General features: G+C 31.6%; 1 protein-coding gene across 1 annotated transcript; it reads left to right on the top strand.

The window, feature by feature from the left end:
* The first annotated feature begins 6,074 nt into the window (after nt 1-6,074).
* On the top strand, nt 6,075-15,385 carry LOC145333507 (uncharacterized). Its single transcript, XM_080178662.1, has 9 exons — nt 6,075-6,245; nt 7,065-7,359; nt 8,821-8,973; nt 9,398-9,600; nt 10,404-10,492; nt 10,915-10,959; nt 12,767-12,911; nt 13,319-13,410; nt 13,642-15,385. The coding sequence occupies exons 1-9, from the start codon at nt 6,186-6,188 to the stop codon at nt 13,757-13,759; spliced, it is 1,200 nt and encodes a 399-aa protein (XP_080034788.1). The 5' UTR covers nt 6,075-6,185; the 3' UTR covers nt 13,760-15,385.
* Nucleotides 15,386-15,862: the final 477 nt, after the last annotated feature.

Genomic DNA, 15,862 nt, shown 5'->3' with positions numbered 1-15,862 from the left:
GTATTCATTCGAATCCGGTGGATAGGAACCGGTTTTCATCCATACGAAAAAACTATGTCTAGCATCGTATTATATCCAGCTTTCTACGAATATAGAAATGTACAATCATAAGATTAAAACTAGTTTTTTTAGCCGGTGACTTCGTCACCTCGGGGCTAAAAAAACTAGTTTTAATCTCATAATTGTACATTCTATATCCACGGAAAGCCGTTTATAATACGATGCGAGAAATAACTATTATAAACTCTTCCTCATTTTAAACAAAACATATTTATAATCCTTACAGGGGGAGGGGGGGGGGGGGTTATAATTATCCAGGGCACTATTCCTCTTACTTATACATAAATGCCTATATTTATGCGATAATTATATCTTAAATATTAGATTTTTGTAATAGAATGCTGATTTAGTTTCAAATACTTAAGTTTAAAATACTATTTTATATTTAATGGCATTTGATAAAGTTAGTTAAGGAGTTGCTTATATCTTAATTATCATTATAAATATTTGTTCTTTATACTAAATATTTAGATGTAGGTAGTATTTATTTGAATCATTTAAATTTAATCAGGTTAAAAGCAAAATTAATATTGATGTTTATGACATTAATAAATAATTTGAAAAATAATAATAATGTTTTTGAATCATACTTCATTTATATTATTAAATGTAAAAATCATTATCATGCTAACTATTATGTCTTTCTTAAAAATAAATATCTATATATAAGTTATTTTACCTTTAATGATAGGTTACAAAAGTTTGAACTTAGTTTTTAAATTGTTTAAACAAGCGGAGTGATCACAAATCCCTTTTGAAAAAAAAATCATATGTTAGTTAGTTAGGAGATATGTGAGATTAGAAGCACTAAATACATTTTTGGCTCACTAAATGGTTTTACACACTAACAAAAAAATTAAAACCAATTTATTTCAAACCAAACAATTTTCATACATTAAATATTTTAATAAATTCTGATAATCCATTGAACTATTATATTTTTGGGTCTCACTTCGTCTCCAATTTCAGCTAAGCTTGACACAACCACAGCATCCCTTATCTCAATTTCTGTAACAGAGGTCTTCGGGCTGGCAAACCCATACTCTAGAAATTATGACAAATTAGGATGCAGTGAAATGAAATCAGAATTATTTGTACTCATATATCAAGCAGTTTAGTCAAAATAAGCAGTGCAATGATGTATATGCTCTCCACTTCTCAGAATGATGTTTCCCAATTTGGCTATTGTAAAGTGTTTGACTAAATAAGTTAGATAGCATATTGCTAATGAATTGGAAACAATTGCTAATCAAAAGTAAAGACTATTGAGGTTGAATTTAAAGGTATGAAAGGTGGCTAAAAAAGCAAAATTTAATGTGCCCAAGGCTTTTGATGCTCTTCTAAATTGGACTTTTACAATCTACATTATCATGCATGAAAGGCTTTTTAAAAGCATGGGAGGAGAAATACAGATTACAAAAAATTTAGATTATCTGATTGAAATTAAAGAATTTGTTCCTGAAGTTCTGCCTGAGCTGGCCATCTTGGGGTGGCTTCTATCATGAGCAGTATCTCCACATCTGTCAGGGTTACCTTAACATATTAATGATAAGAATTAAAAATGTATCAATTCTTTACATGAGTTTGAAAAGCCAATGGATAGAAAAGGTGGTTAGAAACCTCACAAGTCCTTGCAAATTTTCTAAACCCCGAACCACTTCATTATGCAATCTACATTTTCCTGGATATTTGGTCTACGGTAGTCCATAAGTGTACAGCTTTACAGTACATTGTTCTATTTGTTAAAGCAACATGTATGATAAAAGAAAAAGATTCTTTTTAAAGTAAAATGCTTATATTTCAATTAAAATCTATATTTTTTTATTGTTTACCGATCCACGTCATTATGCAAATCAAAAGAAAATCAATGAGAAAACGTTTGTTTTGCAGTTTTCTCCACTTTTAAAAAATGATTCTGATAAAATAACAATTTTTAAAGGGATTTATGCATTAATTATAATGAAAAACAGTTTCAGGTAGATTTTAATGATTTTTCTAAATAAGAAATAATTGAAAAAAAGAAATTCTATCCTTATCACTTTAGAGGACAGCTGCCGACCCCCAGTCTTATGGATGAAGTTAAATACATGTTAAAGATAAAAATTACCCTGAAAAGTATACAAAAAGTTTTTTGATGTGTTAAAAAAATCCATTTTAAAATCTTGATTTTGAGGATGATGGCCTTTAAGATGCTCTTACTGGTGGTGAAGGTGAGCTAAATGTTATCTAAGTACATGACCATTACAACAACTTGTCTATTAACCTATGTACCATTTTTTGTAGTCATAGCAGCCTCCAGTGGAGCCTCTCGACATGAAATATAACCATTATCTAAAAACTAATTTATTTACTTTATGAATTTTAGTTATTAAAATTGCAATTTTTTTCTTTTTTAATATTGCTTGGCTGGAGGCTGCTATGACTACAAAAATTGGACCATAGTTCAATATATAAGTTGTCTTCAAGGGCATGCACTTTGATAACATTTAGCTCACCATCACCACCAGTAAGAGCATCTTAAAGGACATCATCCTCAAAATCAAGATTTTAAAATGGATTATTTTAACACATCAAAAAACATTTTTGTATACTTTTCAGGCAAATTTTTATTTTTTACATGTATTTAGCTTCATTCATAAGACTGGGGGTCGGCAGCTGTCCTCTAAAGTGATAGGGATAGAATTTCTTTTTTTCAATTATTTCTTATTTAGAAAAATCAATAAAATCTACCTTAAACTGTTTTTCATTATAATTAATGCATAAATCCCTTAAAAAATTGTTATTTTATCAGAATTAATTTTTAAAAGTGGAGAAAAGGGCAAAACAACCGTTTTCTCATTGATTTTCTTTTGATTTGCATAATGAAGTGGATCGGTAAGAAATACAAAAATATAGATTTTAATTGAAATATAAGCATTTTACTTTAAACAGAATCTTTTTCTTTTATCATACGTGTTGCTTTAACAAATAGAAACAATGTACTGTAAAGCTGTACGCTTATGGACTACCGTAGACAAAATATCCAGGAAAATGTAGATTGCATAATGGAGTGGTTCGGGGTTTAGTTTATTATGGTATGGGGTACATATTTGTGGTTTTTTCCTAATTATTTTAATAGATCAAACCTGAGCCTGAACTGATATTGTTGCAGATAAATAGAAATACATTAAAATATGGAAAGAATGCATAGTGACATCACTTTGCACCATAACCAACTAATTTAAGCAATTATGATTTGTTTACTTTTTAATAAAAATTTCAAATTTATTTCAAGTTTATAAAACTTACAGGGATCTTAGGGGATGGAACATTGGATCATAAAATAATTAACCTCCAATTTTCTAGAAACAAAATTGCACCTTATAAGATTACTAGCGGCTTCGCCCCTAGCCTCTAGGGGCTTTGCCCCATGAGGTAATTAAAAAAAAAAAATTCTGGTGCTGCTCCATAGTTTATGTGAAGTATTTTTTTTTTGGGGGGGGGATTTTCATTTTTGGTGGGGTTGGGGGTGTCCCACCCCCCAAGAAAATAGCTTAAAACCACCACAGGACCATTAGGTATATACCCTGAAGAGTAGAATTTGATCGGTTCAGTGGTTACCAAGATCTTAAAGGATGGACAGACGAACATCAAGCTACATTGTATTATTAGATTGTTTGTACAATCCAATCAAAATTGACCATAAACAAATAATTGACTGAGTGAGTATATAAACTTTAAGAGGGGTATCAGTATTATTGTCCCCTACCTCCCTTCACAAATTTAAGGCCTACATAGTCAGGAAACTTGAGGAGGTATTAGACAATGGACGATAAAATAATGTACATACCATGCCCCAATTATAATAAACAAACCTACCTCTTCTGTTGGTGAAAAATTACTGTATAATGATTGACAGCGGTGTATGACAGATATTTTCATGACTTTAAAAATCCTTGTAAAGCCAATTAAAATTTTTCATTTCTATGAATATCAAAAAAATTAATCCTGTTATGCAATAAACTTTGATTTACAAAAAGTACGGGAAAAGTAAATAAGGTAAAATCACAGCTCGGCTGCCGATAACAACTTTGAAACAAGGATGACAACATCCATAAAAGTGAAGCACTGAAACGGTAGGACAAACGGACATTAACACTTGTATAGAATAATCAGAATATAAATGTATAAGAATCGTTGAAAAATTGTAAGTAAATTTGTTGAAAAACTGCTTGATACAGAATAATGTTTATGCACATACTTACATTTTTAGGACTTAATTATAGAGATGCTTCGCTCATAATATTGTACTTTGTTGTCCCAGGAATCAGTATGCAAAAAATCAGATTTATCGGATAATTAGATCATATAAAAATTTCTTTCTAAATCGTTCCTAACTACTGCAGGAATCACCTTGCAAAGTTTAAAATCGATAGGACAATTCTAACATGCCTAAATTAACGAAAAAAAGCTATCCGTTACGGACGGACGGACCGACCCTAATTATAGAAAAGCTTCGCTTTTAAAAAGGCGGATTGGGGAAAAAGGATTGGGGAAAAAAGTAAGGGTTAACTGCAGATTGTTGACAATGATCAAATAAGTATGGGCGACTACAGATTTTTAGAGCTTTGCAGTAGCTTACACCAACAACGAAATAAATTCGATAAAAATCAGCTGTCGTTTGAGGTCAACACATCATTCCCTGAGTCCTACAGCGGCTGAACCGCGGCTTCCGAGCCCTGTCTTTTTATCCATGCAGCTACATAAAATCAATCATAAGTATCAGCTGCGACTGCGAACAAAAAAAGCAGATAGTTTAAATACTAGTGCCGGTGGCTTCACCTGCTTATTAATTGATATCCTTTCATAGCTGCGACTAAAGATACCTAATTTAAGTTTTATATAAGTATATCTTATGCTGCTGTGATATCATAGAAAAAAAATCTTCAAAAAGTTATATTAGTCTGAATATTAGAAAATGTACAAAATTTATCTTATAATTCATTATTATAAAAAATATACGTTTGACTAAACTTTTTTTCTTTTTTAATATACACAATTCAAGTGTATAATAGGGGGGGGGGGGGACTACAGAGCTGCACGCGGGAAAACGGGACCTGATATAAATGTACATATGTACTTTTTTTCTTGCTTCAGACACCATAGAAGTTGTTTTTTTTTCAACAGCTAGAGACAACACCGCTCACGCGACATTTTAGCTGCCAATGTAACTGCAGAAGCAACACAAATATGAAATTCTATAATTATAAAAATATGTATGCTTATTTCATCGTATTTTATTTTATTGTCTTTTTTAATATTAGAAAATAAATCAACTACTACTACTACTAATAATAATACTAAGAATTGTTTTAACTTTGTTCTTTAGGGTCTTCGCCACAAGCGGGAGTGGACCCCTTGCATCAATGATTCGTTTTTAAAAATCATTTATTTTATGTTCAGCTTTTCCTACTAATTTTTTGGGGGTGGGGGATATTTTCGTAAGTGTCCCATCTAATAAGGAATAGCTTAAAACCACATCACAGGACTAGTATACATATTTCATGAAAAGAACAACCTTATTATTGAGTTAGTAAAATGAACATACTGACGGACGAACAAACAGATAGACTTTAAATTATCCAAGATTATTCCTTGTCATTACAGGAATTTCAATACGGGCATAAAGAAAAACAAAAATTGAGAAAAAATTTATTTCAGTATACGAAAAAAAGTATTAGAGGTAAAGAAAGAGAGAGAGAGAGAGAGAAGAGAGAGAGAGAGAGAGAGAGAGAGAGAGAGAGAGAGAGAGAGAGAGAGAGAGAGAGAGAGTGAGTGTGTGAGATAAGAGAGAGAGGGAGCAAGCGGGAGAGAAAAAGAGCGCGAAAAAGCGAGAGAAAGAGAAATAGTGAGTATTAATTCAATAAAATCTCGAATATTTAGATAACTAAAAGAGATAAATAGAGACATTTACGAGGGGGTAAAAATTGGTTGGTAGGTGTAAACCTAATACAGGTTAAGAGCAATCCTAGAGTATAAAAGGAATGAAAACCAACGGACCCGTTTAAGTTTCGATAAACCTTTGACCAACTACTCATAAATTTTTTTTTGTAAAACAGGACATTAGAGCTAATTAGAGCGCGCACATGGTTTATATCAGCATAATCGTAGCTTACTCTGCGACTCTAAGTTTCATCTTTACAAAGGTTAGTAAAAAAAGACGTAGCCCAATCTGTACCACTTTTGCACCACTTTTGATTCCTGTGACGTCATATAATGAGAGAGATGAGAGGAGAACTGGGAAAGAAAATTCCTTAAAAAAAGATGGAGAATCCCTCATTTTTATTACGTCGCTGCAATCAAAAGTGGTACAGATTAGGCTTCGTCGAAAAAAAATACAGGTGTTAATGTAGTAAGTAGTAAGGTTTTTTGTCTGCAAGCTTAGGAATTTTAAGCTGATTGAGTTCTCCATTTTATGGAAGGTTCACATAGGTCCTGGGATGGTTTTCGGCTATATTATTATTTAGATTTAAGTATTGGGTTGGTTTCGGACAATTTTCTACCCTTCCCTTCTAGATTTTAGAGACAGCCGCTAGAAGAAAGTTGCATCCAAATGAGATATTTAGAATGGGTTACATGTAGGTGATTTCATAGGCTAAGTGAGACTTTTTAAGAATAAAAAAATATTTTTAGAAGTAGAGATAAACTGCAAATGCATCTAATGGCAGAGCTATTAAATTTAATGTCCCAAAATTGTACTCAACCATATATGCTGCAAAACATTTAGAGATAAAAACTTTTAAGAAGCGCAGCCACTTTATAACTAAGTTATCTCAACGTCCGATTAGCAACTGTTTTAAGTTGTGATTTTTTAATAATACCAACAAATAATTTAGACTATAGGCAAAAAAAATAGTTAATCATTGTATTTAAAACTCTGTAGCTTGTTATTGCTACGCTATTTACGGACATATTTGTCATCGTTTTCCACATCAGAAGTTTTGTATATGTTATTTTTTATTTAGGCACAACCATTTTCCAAACGAGATTCCATCCTGTTGAGCCAAGCCAGCCCATCCACACAACTAAACACCCAAAATTTAAATTACCCCCAGCAGCATAGACCCCTCTACCCCGGACTAAATCTACCCCAGCCAACATTTCCCCGGCCCATTTATTCCCAGACAAATTATCCCCGCAGTTCAGCCCAGGGGAATTATCCAGAAAATTCATATCCACAGTCAAATTCGCTGCCATTGTTGTCAGACAAAAGAACCGCTGGCTTGGATGGTGGTGCCCTACCCATAGGACTTCCACCAGGTAAGATAAATGCCATTTTTTTGTTCGGGTGGGGGGTGGGATAATAATATTATAGGTTTGGTTAGATAAGGGTTTAAAGCGCCCCGAAGTGATATAGTCTTAAAGGGTTAAAAACACGTTTAGAATAAGGATCTAAAGAGTTAATCCAATGGCTGCTAAATTTAGGTTCATTCCCAATAATGTTGCACTAAATTTGACAGGTTTAAAGCTATTTTTTTAGAAATAAAGAAAAATTTACTTTATATTTGAACGAATTGTCTTTTAAAACAAATTTATCACTTAACAAGGATGACGACATCCACAAAAGCGAAGCTTTGAAAAGGAAGGACAAACGATCATTATCACTTGTAGAAAGGTAGAATTGTATATTAATGCAAAAGTATATAAAAAATTTACGTAAATTTGTTGCAAAACTGATTAAATACATGATGCTGTTTAAGGACGTACTGACGTTTTTAGAAATCAGTATTTAAAAAATCAGATGAATATCTTTATTTTAACATACAAAAATTTGTCATGAAAAAAGTAAAAAATAAGCTTGTTTTAAATGGACGTACGGACTATTTGGTAACGATTATAGAGTTTCTGCGCTTTCTAAGTCGTACCTAACTTTTACAGGAATCAGCATACAAAGTTGAAATCGATAGGACATTCTAACCTGTTTAAATCAACGAAAAGAACTAACCGTTATAGACTAACGTATGGACGTACGAACCGACACTAATTATTAAAAAGCTTAGCTTTTAAAAATTCCTGTTTGGCTTTGTAAGATGCTTGGCAAGAGTATGGAATAAGATTTATGGAAAGATATAACTCTCTGAAATAAAGTCTTACAATCAAAGGATTAGTTGTCTGAAAAAGTTTGAACATAACCAATCATCCCTTAAAAGAAATGTATACTAAGATATATAAGTTTTCCGGAATTTTAATGTTAGGGGGAGATTTTAAATCTGCGTCAAATTTTAAGGATTTTTTATAAAATTCGTTTTTTGTATAATTCTTTATCTAAAAGCAGAAATGCATTTTAAGTTAATTAATTTTGACCAATAGGATGGGTGGATTTTAAACTACCTGCGCTCTAATTGGTTGAATGATGTACGCCATCCAATCAGAGCGCATATTTTTTAAATCCACCAATCACAGATGCCAAAATTAATTAACTTAAATTGCATTTCCGCTTTTAGATAAAGAATTATACAAAAAACGAATTTTATAAAAAATCCTTAAAATTTGATGCAGTTTTCAAATCTTCCCCTAACTTTAAAGTTCCGGAAAACTTATATATCTTAATGTATACCCGAATTACAATAATCAAAACTACTTAATAAACTTGGGTACCAGTATAGTTTACAGTCAAATGGTCGATCCCTAAATATAAAAAATGTATCTATACCTTTGCCATGAGGCTCAATAATTTACATAATACCGAAAACAACTAACCCTAAATGTGTATTAATCTAGGTAGCTTTTATCCTCCCTATCCGCTGCAGCCGCCGCCCCACCTCAGATATCCAGCTGGACATGGGCTGCAGGATTCCAGCCTGGATCTCCAGAATCCAGGAAACATTTTCACTTCATTCACATCCCATAACAACCACACCCTACCAGATTTAGGTAATACATTATATTTTAACATCTTTTAAGCAGCGAAGGGTCTGTTTGTGTCTGCTTGTGTCTGTTTTAACATAATCCTGAGCTGGATCTTTAAATCATTTCAATGGTGCGCTAAAGATCCAGCTCTGTTCTCTCTCCTGTGTAAACTTCTCTCTCTCTAACTAAAGTAATAGTTATTTCTTTCATCGTATTATAAACGGCTTTCCGCGGATATAGAATGTACAAGTTTAAGATTAAAACCAGTTTTTTAGCCCCGACGGTGTCGAAGGCACGGGCTAAAAAAATGGTTTTAACCTTATGATTGTACATTTCTATATTCGTAGAAAACTGGATATAATACGATGCCAGACATAGTTTTTTCGTATGGATGAGAACCGGTTCCTATCCACCGGATTCGAATTTTAATATGATATTTAAAATTTAGATACAGAACTACGGGGGCATGGACAAATATTCGACATCCTACCCGACGGGCTGCCCATCCTGAAGGCCCCGCCACCAATAATGGGGGTGAGGCCCCTGGGACAGATACCCCCCGAGGAGGATAAATCTAGTCAGACCTGGTTTGATGGTGAGGGGGAGGATTCGGATTTGTATGTCTCTAGTGCTGAAAGATACAGGGATTTGGTGAGTTTATTTGCATTTTTTTCCATTTTGACTTCGAAAACTTTTGATACCCGCTGGATTAGAACCGGTACTGAAAAATCATATTTAGTAATGTATTTTAGATAATTTTCCAAGGATATTAAAATAAAAATCATAAAATTAATACCAGTTTTCCGTCCCCTCGGGGCTAACAAAACAGATTTTAATATTATTATTTTCATTTTAATATCTTCACAAAGCTGTCGATAATATATTGCGATAAATAACTATTATTTATTTATTATTGATTAAGATTTATGCTGTACTTTTACTTTTAAAATTTCCCTCACTTAAATCATAGATTTCAATTCATTGACTTTAATAAAACTATACCTTACTTTTTTATCAAATTAAATATTTCTTTTCTTACAAGACTTAATATCGCTTCCTGATGTTTTAATATAATTTTTTTTCACTTATATAACTTTGGATTTATTCATCCTTTTTCCATCTATAATTGATTTATATATATTAGTGTTGGGCCAGATACTTTTTTGGCCGGATACCGGATATCAGATATCCGGCTGATTTATAATGCCGGATATTCGGTTGCGGCCGGATATCTGGCCAACGTTCGATATCCGGCAATTTACCGGATATCCGGCGTCACAAATCAGCCGGATATCATGTGACCGGATAGTTTTAATATTCGGTATCCGGCCGGATATTGAAAATGGCCGGATATCCGGCCCAACCCTAATATATATTATATTCTTTATGTCTATCTCTTTTATTCTTTAATAATACCTATCTTCCTATTCATATATATTGATACATCCATACAGGTAAAAGTGGATACAGATATAGAGGAACCTGACCTCCCAGAAGCTATTTATACCTTTGGACCAGCTACTATACTTAATTCTGAATTAGGAAAGTGGTTAACTTTTGAATTTTTTTACATTTTATATAGTGAAATATTGAAAAAATTCATTTAAAAATCACGCAACCTTTAGATTTAAAAAAATATCTGTGCAATAAAAAGAATGAATCCCCAAACTACTTCTGCATTTGGTAGTTGGAACATTTATAGAAGAAGGATATAACTTTATTTCATTCACAATTGTGTTTAAAAAAATAGGTTTAATGTTTTGAAGAAAATTAAAAAGCTTAATACAGTCTAATTAGAAAAAAATCTGACTTGGATATAAAATAAGATAAACTATGCTTATTAAAACATTAAAAAAAAATCCTACCAGCGCGGTAACTGTGATCTTTTAATACAAACAGACAGATAAACTTCTGTCATCAAAGTAGTTTTTTATACAAAAAGTTAACTTGCAAATGAAAACTAGGCAATAACCTGGCTATCCACGGCTCACTCACCAAAATTCGTGGCAGGTAATAGTTCTTGGTTGCATAGTATTATTGACAGCTTTCCGCGGATATTCAAATGAAAACATATAATATTAAACCAGTTTTGTTAGACCCAAAGGGCCGAAGGCCCGGCTAACATAACTTGTATAAATATTATGAGTTTCATTTTAGTATTGGTGGATTGTCTGTAATGCAATGCTAAACTTTATTTTTCTGTATGGCTGAGAACCGGTTTTAATCCATTTTGGAAGATAATCGGTTTCGCAGCCATACTGGAAGCACTCATTATCCCATTATATGATGCAGTAACGTTTTTTGTCTGATGATTAATATCTCGAACCAATTGAGTCCTACATTTTAGGGAAGGTTGCCATAGGTCTTAGGGGAATAGATGATATTAAAATCGTTATTTCACGTAGGAATTAGGCCAATGGAATTTTTAAAAAAGTTTTTTTATTAAAAATTCATGAGGAAATATACAAAAAAAATATTTTGGTTAAAAAAAATACATTTATTTATTATTTAACTTAATTTAAAAATTGCATTTTTCAAAATATTTTTGCATTATGTAAATATGCTAAAACCCGCAATATATGACGTCATTGAATTTATGTATCTGTAGGCGATCTATATGACATAGGATTGTACAAAGTCTACTCGGCTTTATTCCTTCAACTGCTACTAACCTACCCCCCCCCCTTTTATTTTTTAATTCTGCAATTTGTTGTTTGGTATTAAATTAAAGATGTCCATTCAGTGGTTAAAGTGGGGGTCATATGATTCACCAAACTTTGAAAGAGACCATAATGCAGGGATCTAAAGGGATAAAACAATGGCCGATAAACTGATGTACATCCCAAATGATGATACACAAAATTAACCCTACAGTAGATTACAATTAGAAACGTTTGGATATCAAACTTAAAGAACCAACAAATCAAAATTCAATAAATTTCCAGAGTTGTTAAGCCAACTGTTTTTTAGCCCCGAGGTGCCGAAGGCACGGGCTAAAAAAACTGGTTTTAATCTTATGATTGTACATTTTTATATTCGTAGAAAGCTGAAAATAATACGATGCTAGACAAAGTTTTTTCGTATGGATGAGAACCGGTTCCTATTCACCGGATTCGAATGAATACGAGAATAGTTATTTCTCGCATCGTATTATAAACGGCTTTCCGCGGATATATAATGTACAATTATAAGATTAAAACCAGTTTTTTAGCCCCGAAGTGCCGAAGGCACCGGCTAAAAAAATTGTACATTTTTATATTCGTAGAAAGCTGGAAATAATACGATACTAGACATAGTTTTTTCATATGGATGAGAACCGGTTCCTATCCACCGGATTCGAATGAATACGAGAAAATAAAATAACTTGATTTAGTAAAATCAATTATTAATGAGCTAACTAAATATAATATTTGACCAAACATAACTATAATCAATTGTTATTTTCACTATATATGTTTTCGATGTAAAAACTGCATGACATTTAGCAGGGTGTCTTAGATCAATAAAAAATGTTATTTATCTTTTTCAAAGCGAAATCTTTTTCTTTTATTAGGGTCGGTACCTCAGTTCGTCCATACGTTAGTAACGATTTTTACCCCCTAAATTTTAACACGTAGAATTGTCCTATTGATTTTAAACTTTACATGATGTTGCACTTGTTTATGGGCCAAGGCATTCTCTCTAATCTTTCAATTGATGTCACACGCCAACGCTAGCTGCATTAGGTACAATTTTTAAAGTCTCTAGTATGACACAGTGGTGCTCAGACACCTCCCCGACAGCAAATCGGCATGTTACCAATAACGCGTTTTTTTAGACATACCCGATTCAACATGGATAAGGAACACGAGACAAAGACGGAACACCTGTCGCCCAGAAAACAAGAAAATACAAATGATAAAAATCTGCTGTCATGGAAGAAGTTGATCAACGCGTCGCCCGCCTCTTCATATGTCTTTCAGGTTAGATAAAGACATAATGATAACTGTATAAGCATAGCTAGATGTATAATTCAACCTGTGAGCAGTGGTAAATATAACTCACTCCACCTTTATTCTTAAATGTCAGTATTACCCCGTGGTTTAACGCGTCTCTAAGCCGTATAAAGTCTTTTGTACACTCTATTATTCTGCTTGTGGTTTTAAGATTTGATAAAAGTACCTAAAGTTTAAAAACTGTAGTTCAGATGAATTATTTCTAGATGAAATATCATTTACTCAGCTGCCATTAAAGATATGTGCATACAGTTTTTGTGTAAAGATGTCTTTGACTAATGCAAATATATGTACTTTTACGTACTTTGTCTTCCATATCTTTTAATGTGTGAAAAATAAATAATTTTTTCGATAACCCTTTTATTTTATTTTAGAAACCCACCTTCAGTTATGGTCCCTACCCCCAGACAATTCCAAGTCATTTAGTCCAGAATCTGGCTACCTATGGTTCACCAAGTTTACCCAGGTAAAGTTATGGTCATTTCTCTCAATCAATTCCAAGTTCTAGCTTTTCATATGCACTGGGAAGGTTGATAACTATTTTGGGGGAGGGTACCACCAACCTCCAAAGAGAAATCGTCTCTAAAAAATTTCTCCTCTGTTAAATTTTAACATTACCCACTCCCCCCTAAAATTTGTTTAACTTTTTCTTTTTTTAAATCAAAATGAAAAAAAAATAATATAGTATAATATTTAGATCTTCAATAAACCAGCCATCACAGAGCAATTCACCTGAAAAGGTTAGCTGGAAAAACAATATTCTTCTACTTAAGAAAAATTTAAGAACAAATAATAATCTTTATTTTTCAAAGTAAACTTATATATTTAATGTACATTTTTTCATTAGCTTAGTTTCAATATTAATAACATGTTTAGATTTTTTAATGTTTCCCAAAGTTTCAGCAGAAATTTTAAAGTGCAATAGTTAAATATGGTTTATTTTCACCTAATTTATTCACCTTTTCTAAAAAATGGAAGAAAAAAATTGTTAAATTTCGAGGATAAAATTTTTAAAAATAAAAAAAATCCTAAAAATTTATTTTAAACGTTGATTATAAAAAAAAGTATTACTTATGATATTTATAGTTTTTGTTTTAATATCAAAATTATATCTAAAAATATATTATAAATTTTGTATACAAATTTTAAAAACAAAATTTGAATAATGAAAACTTAAGTTTATAAAATTGCTCAAATTTAATTGCGTATTTGAAATAAAAGTAAAAAATCAATAGTTCAAAGAAAATGTTCAAAATATTTTAGATTTAAAGGGAATACAATACATCTATTTTTAATATAATCACCTTTAATTGTATATTAATATATTTAATTTTTGGGTTTATCAGCTGTTAACAAGCCAAAACAAAGCCAATAATTTAGGTTTTTTTTAGAACAGGATAAGGCTTTAAACTATTATAAAAGATTTATGATGATGTTTTTTTTGTGGCTTGTAACTGCTGACGATCCTTTTATTTAATTAATGTAATCCTTATATAAAAGTAGCAGGATGTGTATTTGTGTGTACAGAAGGATCTTGCTAACCGCTGAACTGATATGCCTTTTCTTTACAGGGTAGCTTCATGTGGGTCATGGAAAGTTCTATTTTGGGGTAGGCTACTCCCCCCACCCTTTCCCCAAAAGAGAAATTCACATCTCAAAAATCCCTCTAGACCTGGGGCGTAGCCGCTAGTAAGTGATATATAGTGTTTAGTACGTTTTTTGTCATTAGATAAAAATTTTTTCTCGTATTCATTCGAATCCGGTGGATAGGAACCGGTTCTCATCCATACAAAAAAAATCTGTGTCTAGTATCGTATTTTATCCAGCTTTCTACGAATATAAAAATGTACAATCATTTTAGCCCGTGCCTTCGCCACCTCGGGGCTAAAAAAACTGGTTTTAATCTTATAATTGTACATTCTATCCGCACAAAGCCGTTTATAATACGATGTGAAAAATAACTATTATTGAATTAGAATTTTGTATATTCTATTAAAATCTTTAATTTGAAATTGATACAAATATTTTAATTTAATTAAATTAAAGAATTGTAATGAAATTCAAAAATGCATTACATTTTCTTTACAGAAAAAGTGAAAAATATAAATTTTATAATTTAAATTATTTTAATTGTGATAAAAGTATCCCCCTGTCGCGTTTAAAACTTTTATAATAAATGTAAATTTTCCTTTAATATATCAAAGAAAAAGACTAAACTACATGTTTTTCAGATATATTATATAAAAATAATTAATTTTGTACATGAACCACAAAAAGATTATTATTTTTATCAAGTTGATTATTATATATTAATGTAAATATTATCAAATTATCATAAAAAAAATATTTCGTACCTTATCTGTAAAAAAAATTGCTTTCTGATCATTATATTATTATTATAAATGTAATTATAAGTAGTTCTAATAAATGTTAAAATATACATATTTGAATTTCCATTTTTTATTCAAGATGAAAAATAAAGTTAACATACTTAATTGGATTGACAAATTCTTCTCCAGAAATAGCCTAAAACCTGCCCTGGAACAAAGTAGCATTATAAAAATAATGGTTTCTGAGATATGCCAATAGCAGATAAATGTGAATACACAAAATTACCCCTTCTATAGATTACAATCAGTGGTTAAAAGGTTTGGACACTCAACTTACATAAAAGTCTCCAAAAATGTTTAGTCAACTAATAATAATACGTTACTATAAAACTTTGGAGTCTAGTGTATTAACAGCCCTTCAAGTTAACTATAGAGTAAAATTCAATTAAGAACAGTTTGACTTTTGAATAACATTCGATGTTATGAAAATTTATTTTACGTAGAGATATAACGGGATAACACAATTGACGATATATCGTTGTACATGTTAAGATGTTAAGACTCTAGGGGGCTTGGTGTTGCTTCAGG

The sequence above is a fragment of the Acartia tonsa genome, chromosome 12, assembly GCF_053477335.1.
Source record: "Acartia tonsa isolate MP-2025a chromosome 12, ASM5347733v1, whole genome shotgun sequence".
Lineage (NCBI taxonomy): Eukaryota > Metazoa > Arthropoda > Copepoda > Calanoida > Acartiidae > Acartia > Acartia tonsa.
Note: the sequence above shows the minus strand (reverse complement) of the source record. Positions and strands in the feature narration are given on the sequence as shown.

What these genes read in the sequence shown, in the direction of transcription:
- LOC145333507 (XM_080178662.1), top strand. Translation starts at nt 6,186, where the DNA reads ATGGTTTATATCAGCATAATCGTAGCTTACTCTGCGACTCTAAGTTTC. An exon ending in CTCACCAAAATTCGTGGCAG is followed by an intron (nt 10,960 to 12,766) that starts GTAATAGTTCTT and finishes GCGTTTTTTTAG; the next exon opens with ACATACCCGATTCAACATGG. An exon ending in GGTTCACCAAGTTTACCCAG is followed by an intron (nt 13,411 to 13,641) that starts GTAAAGTTATGG and finishes TATAATATTTAG; the next exon opens with ATCTTCAATAAACCAGCCAT.